Genomic DNA, 11,231 nt, shown 5'->3' with positions numbered 1-11,231 from the left:
CTTGCTCAGTGTTGGTTTCATTTAACAGATTGCATTCGGCGGATTGGTGTCCTTGCGTTCCACATATCTCACAATTCGGCGAAACTGCGGCTACAGTATTCGGAGTTGTACACATATGTTCGACTCTAAGGGCCAACGCGTCCATTTTAGCCTGCATCATGTCTATAGAGCTTAGCTCACGTATTCCTCCTTGGGCTTCCTTCTTTTCCACTGTCGCTCGTTCTACTCCCCATGATTGATGGTTTTGGGCCATATCCTCGATAAGGGCACTAGCTTCAGGGTAAGGTTTATTCATCAGTGCGCCACCAGCGGCAGCGTCGATGGTCATCTTAGTGTTATAATGAAGTCCATTATAGAAGGTTTGGATGATTAGCCAATTCTCTAAGCCATGGTGTGGGCATGCTCTTAATAGTTCTTTATATCTCTCCCAGGCTTCGAACAACGACTCTCCTTGGAGTTGGGTAAATCTAGTTATAAGGTTTCGAAGAAGAGCGGTCTTACTTGGGGGAAAATATCTAGCAAGAAAAACTTTCCTAAGGTCATCCCAAGTTGTTATTGAATTGGGTGGAAGGGAATCTAACCATGATAGAGCTTTATCTCTGAGGGAAAAGGGAAATAATCTTAAGCGTATCGCCTCAGGAGAAGCTCCATTGGTTTTAAAGGTGTCTGCTAACTGAAGAAAGTTTTTTAAATGTTGGTTTGGGTTATCAGTAGCGAGACCTGAGAATTGTCTCTGTTGCACTAATTGCAGCAGGGATGGTTTAAGTTCAAAATTATTGGCTGGGATAACGGGGTTTACTATACTGGAACTAGGTTCCTCGTTTGATGGTTGGGCGAAGTCCTTAAGAGGTCTTCGGTTTTGTTCTTCGGCCATAGCTATCCTATTCCTATGGAAAAATAAACGTGCGCGAGCGTAACGTTCAGGTTCAGCTAGAGGGTCTACTAAACTTCCGGCACTGCGAGTCTTTCGCATTGACCGGTGGGTAACAACCTTAGTCTAAACGGTATAACTACAGGGTAATGAAATTTGACGAAATTGGTCCCCGGCAACGGCGCCAAAAACTTGATGCGTGTTTTTCGCAAGTGTACGAATCGCGTCAAAGTAATATAAAAGATTATCGAATCCACAGAGACCAAGTGTCAATCTATCAAACCTGTTGTTATGGTGTGTATCTAAGGCAACTATCTTTAAGGGTTTTAATAAGGGTGCAATGGTAAATAAAATTATAATTTTAAATAATAAATAAAGACAGGCTCGAATGTAATTCACGCAATCAATGATAATCCAGTACTTGTTAGTGGAACTACTTATGGGCAATGTTTTCTCCTTTGAAAAGAACTAATTTAACAGGAACTGTCGCTTTCGCGTATTCAGAACCGAGTTGTACTCTCTAATCAACCCCTCCTATTGTCACGGATAAAAAGGTGCGTACTGCGTTAGAGTAGTAAACCTATTTTTAAGAAATATAGTATCTTAACTAAGTTGAAAAGTATTTTAACCTGGACTTCTTAGCAAAAAGAGGTTCTTACGAACCAGAGTTTAAACTTCCTAACGCGTCCGAAAATCGTTTTAAAATCTCTTTTCTTTTTAATCTAAAATCTCCTAATAAACTAGACAAAGCGCTTTTGGCTGTTTTTGAAATAGTTAAAAACAATTACTTGAATTGAAAGATAAAATAGCCCTTAGGTGTTTCCACGAACAATTACACTGATTACTGGTTTAATTACGATCCTCACATTCTAACCTTTATGGAATTAGTTAGACATGATAAAGTAAATATTCTTTTTATAGTTTTTCATAAAAGTAATTTAAAGCGAGTGCGGATAATAAACAAAGTAAAGTGCGAGTGCAGGAAATAAACAACGTAAATGTGCGAGTGCAGGAAATAAACAACGTAAATGTGCGAGTGCAGGAAATAAACAACGTAAATGTGCGAGTGCAGGAAATAAACAACGTAAATGTGCGAGTGCAGGAAATAAACAACGTAAATGTGCGAGTGCAGGAAATAAACAACGTAAATGTGCGAGTGCAGGAAATAAATAAAAGTAAAATACGAACTTGAATTAAAATGGCGGCAGGATTAACTTCCTCCAGAGTGCTCCAAAACTCGAACCACAGACAGATTACAGACTCGATCACTCGATTGCAGAGGCACCCCGATGTGGAATGGCAACTGCTTTATAACTGATATATGCCTAGAGAATTCTAATTCTGGATGAAGAAAAACGAAAATCTAAGGTCCTATTTATAGTAAAAACTGAAAGCATGAAATGACAGGGACGCCCCTCCACTAAAAAGTGGAGGTTACTGATTTTGGCCTTGTGGCGCCCGCCACAGGCCTATGGCGCCCGCCATGGTCCCTACAGGGGATGATGGAGTGGGGATCGTGGGTCTTGGCGGTTGAGGAGTGGTCTTGAGACGTGGCCACGTCATGGCTAACCCCATGGCGCCCGCCACGGTGGGTGCCGTAAGTGCAAAACGCTGAATTTCTAGGTTTTCGCCCGTTTTCACTCCTTTTTCGCTCCTTTTCCCGATTCAAGCTCCGATTATTATAAAAACCTGAAAACATAAGAAAACAAAGAAATAACAAAGCAAAACAACAATAAAAGCTAAGAATGCATGCGAAATCGGAGTCAGAAATACGGTGAATTTTAGTGTGATCAAAGATCTTGGGTTCTTATTCACAATGCATCAACACATGGTGTGAGCAAAGTGAATGACACAACTGAATAGCAGGGGATGGATTACACATCCCTTTTATCTGCCAATTGCCTCTTAAGAGGACTTTACCTGCTTGGCACAAAATTAAATAATCAAAGACATGGCCTCTTAAGGAGGGCTTCAGACAAGTGCCTGCCAATAACAGCAGGTCTTCCAGACTACATGAAGATTAGGGATTATACCTAAGTGGTATGCCAACCACAAGCAAAAGCAAAGCAAATTTCAAATGAACTTAAAGCAACTTAGGTACCTGTGGAAACAACTAAACAAATCAGTACAATACTCAGACAAACAGACAACAGTCAATAAGCAACAGACAATCCCAATGTACAAAATGTGTAAGCCATAAGGCAAACTCAAATTAGTTAGCATCAACCTACAAAAACATACAATGTTAGTAATCAAAAGCAAATATCAATATTCACATGATGAAGCATCATCAACTATGGAACTTGGATGCTTAAACCTGAAATCAAAGCTCACATGTAAGCAACAAACCACTAGGTCAAAGCCTAGGGTCAAAGATGAAGAAAAAATCCAAAACATGGGCTGAAATTCAACACAATACAACTTCAAACACATATTGACAAGTCCTAAAAAGGCTCACATCAAAATCATTAAGCAAAAGCATTTTATGATCAAAAGAAGTCCAAGACAATTTCAAAGCTCATATGTGATCATCATGAATGAAAAATTCAAATCAAAACAGAAATGATTCAAATAAATCTGGAAACAATCATGAACATTCAAGACATCTAACATGATCAACATACAAAAAATCAGAAGCATCAAAGATCATTTGGCATGGAAATTAAATTGCACAAGTTGGACAATCAAAGGTGTGACACAAATTGTCACACCATGCAAACACAAGCATAAAACAGAAATGGTAATTGAGAAAAATGTCAAACTAAAACCAAAATGTCCATCAATGTGTCCAAAATCAACATGTAAAATTTCAAGCAATTTGGATTAAAAACAAGCATTTCACAACAAGATAAGCAAGGCAAGGTCACAAATGGATATATGATCAATCAACCTAGAGCAAATAAATTTCCAGCCAGGCACAACTTGCAAATTTATGATCATAAAAAACTAGACATCTCAAGGAACATTCTGAAAAAAATTGGAGATGAATTGGATCATTTTTCAATTAGATATGATTTTTACAAGTTAGCATACAAAATGAAATCAAATATGAACATTTACATGGAATATGGAGGGAAAACATGAAAATATGATGAATATTTGAAAACTGCCTTCGCTGAGAATCGAACACGGTCAAAATTCAAATGTGAGGCGCGCCACTACAAAACGACATCATTTTATCTAAAAACCCTAAGTTGCGCATACAAAACCAGAGAACCGTGGCTAATCCAGCAAAACCGTTGCCAAATCATGAACTTCATCTTCTTCATGAGGAAGAAGATGAACAGTAGCAATCTTCATGCGTTTTCCAGAAATTCCAAATGAATACATCAACATACAACATTTTTCATGGAGATCATGGATCAAACAAGAGCTAAGCCTAATTCTACATATCAAGAGAGAATCGAGCAAGAGAAAGTTCATGCATAAAACTTGAATCAACCATAACTCAGTCAATAGCGCATCAAATCACATGATTCTTTCACCAGAATTACCAGGAGAACAAGATCTACAATAATATATACATGGATTTCAAAATTAAAAGGTTCGAATTATGATCTCTTGAAGAGCAGAACCTTTGAATTCACACGATCCACAGCTTGTATTGGTCCAGATCTACTCTACAATGCTTGAAATGAAGTTTGGTGAAGCAATTGAAGCTTGAATGGTACTAGATCTAGCTCAAAATAGAATCTCCATTTTCAACTTCATGAACTTGAACTGCACTATTCTTGCACGAATTCAACAAAACAGCAATTGATCTACACTAAATCCAAGCTCAGGAACAAGAATATGAAGTTAAAATGCCATGCTATTTGGAAGGAAATTGAACTATGAATGAGAGAAAAATTTGAAGTGAGAGAGAGTTTTGGATCTAGAAATGTGAAAAATGATTAACCCCCCAATTCTGTTATGATTATGGTATTTATATGAAGTCTTAATCACACTGAAAATGTTAATTAAGCTTGGTTAATGGTAATTGGCAAAAATGAGGTGTTTTGACAAAACTTGAAAATTAGTGGTGCATGAAGTAATGTGGACGTGAACAGTAGCCAATGCATGATCAAAACAGAGTTATGTATTGATACAAAGCTCGTATGTATCAATACATAGAACATTTTGCCTTGCATGGATCGATGCGAAATTCGTATGCATCAATACATAGCACATTTTGCCCTGCATGGATCGATGCGAAATTCGTATGCATCAATACATAGCATATTTTGCCTTGCATGGATCGATGTGAAATTCGTATGCATCAATACATAGCATATTTTGCCCTGCATGGATCGATGCGAAATTCGTACGCATCAATACATAGCACATTTTGCCCTGCATGGATGGATGCGAAATTCGTATGCATCAATACATAGCACATTTTGGCCATGCACACTTGATGATGATTTGATCATATCTCCTCAGCCATTCATCAGATGCTCATGATCTTGGAAATGGGAGAGAAAGATCTACAACTTTCATGTTCAACAAAATTTCATTTGAAGCTTTTTTGATGATGTAAGATTGAGTTGTAGTTGGTCTCAAACCCTTCCATTTTTGAAAATATTAGGTCACTTTCCATTTTGGGAAATTTTTGACTTGACTTCAAATTCTTCAATGTGAGTGTTTGAAATGTCAAATGAGACTTGTTTGAACATGAATGAAGTATTTCTAATCACTTCCCACCTCCAAATCCACAGTTGACTTTCTGGGTCTTCAGATGACCTGGAAATGTCCTGATGAAATTTAAACCTCTACCACTTGGGATTTTGCTTCAAAATGACATCATAGCTCATATGAACTCTTGATAATGATCATGGGGTCCAAATCTCAAGAATAACCACCATCTATTGCTCAATGAATGCCTTTCATTGCTTGACCTGTAAATGCTTCAGCTGCAAGTAACAAGGGTTAATGACATATTTTTGTACATTTTTGGTTAGTGATTAAAAGAAAAGCAATGATATACAAATGAAAAAAATGCTTGGTGATCAAGAACCACTCTCACAGGGATATCCCACCCACAGGGAAGGAAGCAAGGTGCCTAATGATCCTTGAGGCAATGCAATGTTATGATATGATGCCATAAGGGATCTTAGGGACAAAATTGGGGTCTTACAGCTTGGGTTGTCTGTTTTTATTCCCTCCAGGTTCAAGTAGAAGATCCAACAGACTCAATACAAGAAAGTCGAGAGTTCTGGTGTTCGAGAAAAGAAGTTATGAAGTTTCAGGAAGCCTGACACGGCCACCCGTGTCACCTGACACAGGCCGTGTCAGGATGAGGACCCAATGAAGCTTAAGAGGAAGGCTAATGCAGGGGCCTGACACGACCACTCGTGTCAGCTGACACAAGACGTGTCAGCCCACCTGGGATGAAGCTGAAGATGAGGACCAAGGCAGGGGCCTGACATGGCCACCCATGTCAGCCTAACAGTAAAATATTCCAATTTTTGGGCTTTTATTCGGGCTTGAGCAGCAAGGGCGTTCTGGGGATTTCCAACCAATGCCAAGGGATTTTCATTATTTTAGAAGAGTTTCTACGAGAGAAGAAGGACACTTTTGGAGCGAGGGGAAAAAAGAGCACAGAGAATTGTCAGACGATCGAGAATTACAGAGATCAAGGAATTCGGAGAGCTGAAGATTTTCATGAGCGGGAGCAATTAAAGATCCAAGTCATCAAATTACCTATAATGTCTAGTTTTTATCTTGAATCTGTTTTGACCAATATGAGTAGCTAAACCCCCCAATGCTCAGGGGGTGTCCCTAATTTATATTTGTAATGACTTTGAGGATTATTGATATAATAAGGCTTAATTTCACTGGTAATTTCCTATGGACATAGAAATTAGGGTTGAATGATTAAAGGTTTTCTCACCAATGCCTTGGGAGAAAATACCCTTGAGAACTAGAAGCAATACATTGATATTTGTTGATGCAATAGTGACTCAGAGTTGTTACAAGGACAAATTATACATCTTCCCTAGCATGATCATTTTTCCTTGCAAACCCTTATTTTACAATATTAACTTTATTTGCCTTTATTTTTATAAATCTGAATTTAAAAGCCCTAAACACTAATTGAACGATTATTCGAACTCGATATTAATTCGCAGTCTTTGAGATCGATATTTGAGGATTTTCCCTTTATTACTACAAAAGGCAAAATAGTACACTTGTTACTTTTTCGATCAACCATCCTGAAGACTTCTTACGTTTCTTAGCATAGTAAGCCCGAGGCCAACAGTTCTAGACGGGATGAAAGCCCAAAAGAGAAATGACAATAAAGGCCCAATTTCCTTCGCAACTTATAAATACTTTCACTCTGGTTCTTAAGCAGATACACACTCATTTCTCCAAAATTTCACTTCACTTTGAGTCTTTCCATAAATAACTTAAGCGTCGAAGTGTTAATTTTGTAAATTAATTTTATTCATCGCATTGAAATATAAAGCTATGATTAAATTCTTCAATCATCATTTCATTCTCGTCATTTATGGAAAGCTCAAGTTATAAAATTAATCTCGTCATTTATTCTCGACATTTACTAACCACCATAAATAACTTGAGCTTATAAAGTAATTAGCAAGTTGCAATAGTTAATTTTGACAGGTTAGGACAGTTTGAAACGCCACAAATTTCAAGTCGCAGAGGTTTTAGTTATGTCGCAAAAATGTGTGTCGCCAGCATGTTCTGCAGCGGTTTTCGCAGCCGCCGTCCCAACCTCTTTTATTGGTTGCGACGATTTTATAATTGTCTCAACAAAATAATTGTGACAATTTTAACCGTCATTAATTTTACTTGTTTTTACTTGAAATCCACAGATAAAACTGCAAGAATTTCTGCAGGAAAATCCACGGGTAATTCCTAATTAATATATTTTTAAAATAATTTTTTTTTATCCAAATCTATGAATATAAACAGAACTTTTAAATGATATAATTTATATTCCACGGACCATTATTTTTGTGTTGTTGTTAAAGGACATCAAATTAATTTGTGTTAATTTTTAAAAATCATCAAAATTTATTTTTTCTTTTATATATATATATATATATATATATATATATATATATATATATATATATATATATATATATATATATATATATATATATATATATATATATATATTATAACCCTGCAATATTTCCCCATTTAAGCAATGAGCAATTGAGAGGATAAGATTTCTCCAAGACATGATAGACTTTAGAAATATTTGTTTGTTTTTTGGTAAAGACCAACAAAAGAAAAAATAATGATATTTTTATCTTTTAAATTTTTATTACTTGAAAAATTGTGTGTTTCATGGAAGTTCAATGAACTTGTATTAAAAAATTGAGTGATGGTGACATCCACTATAGTGATTATGATAGATTTTTATTGTAGTAATTCACTACTATCATTTGTTATTGCGTTGGAATTTATCTAATTTTTTTTTTCTCATAATAAATGATTTAGTTGATCATTTTATAAAGATTAAAATAAAATATTTTTATAAAAATACTTTTATCATGAGAATGATAAAATTATTTTTCCTTTTATCCTATATTATAAGTAAATTTCACTTTTCTAGATTCTTGACCTAGAGATTAATTGAAATACACTGTCAGTGTAAAAGGGTTTTACACCATCAGTTAATTATAGACGTTGGATATTAAAAGAAATTTGACTTTTATTTTAAAAATCTATAAAGTAATACAAACGGGTGATGGTGATGAATCGACAGTGTAAAACTTTTTACACTGACAGTGTATAGTAATTAATCTCTTTGATCTATTATATAGACCGGATACATTTATTATTTAATAAATCTAAAAAGATGAAATTTATTTATAATATAAGATAAAAAGAGTATTAATTAAACAGTAAAATTAAAAAAGATATATTAAAAATTAAAATAAATCATTTATTTTAGAATATTCTTTTATTTCAAATATACCCTTTATCATAGTACGAGGGAGTATTAAATACGCACATCTTTTGTGCTAGATAGTGACAAATTTTTGTTGTATTATTCATGTGAGCATGTCTTATGCTAATGATTTTATTCTATAAATTCATTTTGCTTGTTCAAAAAATAAAAAAACAGACTTAGACTCCTCTTCATTAATGAGGCTCAGATGAGCCGCGACTAAAAGATCTACTTTTGTTGATAAGACATCCACTTTCCCTTCCCTACCCTTATCTCTTCCTGTATTACATCCTTATCCAAAACAATTCCCAGAAGTTCTCTCCCAAACATAATAACAATGTGCGGAAAATCAGACTTGACTAAAGAGTTACTCCTATTTGGATGAGTTTCTTTCTTAACATTATTTGAGTGATTATATAATATTTCACCTTTTATTATAAAAATAACTTATACAAACTTATAAACAAGAAGTAAATAGAAACAATTTTCATGCTACGGCTAAAAGATACCCGCAGCTATAAGTGCATTAACGAGGCTCATATGAGCCACCACTAAAAGATCTAGTTCTGTTGAAAATATCAACCATCCGTTTCTTCCTGCATTAAATCCTTATCCATAATAGTAGTAATTCCCAGCGGTACTCTCCAAACATAATATAAATGTTTGAAAAACCAAACGTGACTAACGTTTGCATGTGTTCAAAATCTTTATCAACTCCAAAGCTTCTTCAACTAACTGTTTCACCATTTTTACATTTTATTGTATTGAAACGTTGTTTTCCACCATAATTTCTTTTTTCTTTGGGTAAAAACTACTTTCCCTTTTTCACCTCATTTTTACACTTGTACCAATTCGAATCTACAGTTCCCCGAAACCGCGCTCTTCAAATCCTCCAATCGCACGTCACCGCCACACAACACCACTCTTCCCATTCTTGCATCGTGGTTCACCACCTCATTCCTCGCAATCCGCCACTCACATCCTCCTCCCTGCAACACCTCACACACCACCATCTCCTCCGGTTCAGACGGATTGTAAACGTAAACAAAATCACCAATACAAACCAATTCAATCGAATTCAACAACCCATTCCCACTCTCACCTATTAGTTTCTTCACCATCTCTTTCGGCATCGCACACAATTCCATCGTTTCAAATCCTAATTCCTTTTTCACTTCCCATATTTTCACTCCTTTCACGTTCTCCGCATCGCCTACTATTCCCACCACAACCAAACGATTCCGCACCATTCCCGTAACGCTGAAGAACACGCTCTCCTCCCTTCGAAGTTCGTACGGTCCTTGCCACGTCATCGTTTTACAATCGAAGGAGTACAACGTGCCGGAGTTTTTCTCTGTCACGTACATAAACTCACCGGCGACGGCAACAGAGAGCCATGTCGACGCTGTAGTGTCCTCCATCATCTCAGGCATGGACTCGCACTGGATCCAATTGCCAGAATCTATATCGTACATTTCCACTGCTAAAGGATCGTCCTCGAAGTCACACGCGCCACCAGCAACAACGATGCGGTTTCCAAAGCGAGCAACCACCGGATCAACGCGCCAAACACGTGGTGATGGCGCGTGGTTCCACTCGAGATGGAGTGAATCGAGGGAGAAGGTGAATTTTGCAGGAGAGAGCGTGTAGAGGAGCGTGGAATGCGATGATCGTAGAGCGGACGTATGGTTGATTTGTGGCGCGTGAATTTTGATCCATGAACGGGAGCGTGGATCGTACGCGTATGATTTGATCACGTGCGGAGCACGGGAGTTTTGAGTGTGAACCGTGAGCCACGGCTTCACGGGGTTGACGTAGCGGAGAGAGCTCGAGACCGCACCGTTCCAATGGTTTGACACGTGACTAGCTGGCAGCAAGTAAATGAGCGGCACGTGAGAGAGTATGGCTTCTAGGATGTCTCCATGGATGGGAGCTTCTACTTCTTTTTCTTGAATTCTCTGGGAACCCATTTTAGACTGTAACTGTGTGAGTGTTGTGTCTTTTTTTTTTACACTGCTTTTAATTTGAGTAGAAGTAGAAACATAAATTTTAAAGTACGAATGACAAGTGAGTAGGAATGGATGCTTCTGAAGAGGTTTATATAGGAGGTGGGAAAACACGATCGGACCAATAGGAAAGGCGGGGCAGGCTGAAAATGGAAGAATGACACATGTACCACTAATTATTGCTGCCCACAAATTTAGTTAATTTTAATTATTCTCTTCTTCCTATAAAAAGTCGTCATTTGTATTTTTTTTCTGTTTTAAAATAAGTGTAATGCTAACCTATGTCTTAAAGGAATAAGATAAAAAACTCACTTTTAAAAAATTTATATTGGAAAAAATAATTAAAAATTTAATTTTATATTTTTATTAAAATCAATATACAATTTTCAATACAACGTTACTTAATTTAGTTTTTAACTTGTGGTCCTAGGGCACTAGATATGAT

General features: G+C 36.6%; 1 protein-coding gene and 1 non-coding gene across 2 annotated transcripts; one reads left to right on the top strand and one right to left on the bottom strand.

Annotated features, from left to right (window-relative positions):
• The first annotated feature begins 383 nt into the window (after positions 1-383).
• On the top strand, positions 384-490 carry LOC127077571 (small nucleolar RNA R71). Its single transcript, XR_007787366.1, has one exon. It is a non-coding gene; the product is annotated as a small nucleolar RNA R71 (small nucleolar RNA).
• Positions 491-9,189: 8,699 nt separating this feature from the next.
• Positions 9,190-11,019, bottom strand: LOC127074915 (F-box/kelch-repeat protein At1g23390). Its single transcript, XM_051016333.1, has one exon. It carries the CDS (start codon positions 10,748-10,750, stop codon positions 9,617-9,619), a length of 1,134 nt encoding a protein of 377 aa, XP_050872290.1. The 5' UTR covers positions 10,751-11,019; the 3' UTR covers positions 9,190-9,616.
• Between the last annotated feature and the right edge of the window lie 212 nt (positions 11,020-11,231).

This window comes from Lathyrus oleraceus, chromosome 4 (assembly GCF_024323335.1).
Source record: "Lathyrus oleraceus cultivar Zhongwan6 chromosome 4, CAAS_Psat_ZW6_1.0, whole genome shotgun sequence".
Classification (NCBI taxonomy): Eukaryota; Viridiplantae; Streptophyta; class Magnoliopsida; order Fabales; family Fabaceae; genus Lathyrus; species Lathyrus oleraceus.
This window is presented reverse-complemented; position numbering and strand designations above follow the sequence as displayed.

Excerpts from the sequence above, each read along its gene's own strand:
- LOC127074915 (XM_051016333.1), bottom strand. The coding sequence starts at position 10,750 with ATGGGTTCCCAGAGAATTCAAGAAAAAGAAGTAGAAGCTCCCATCCAT.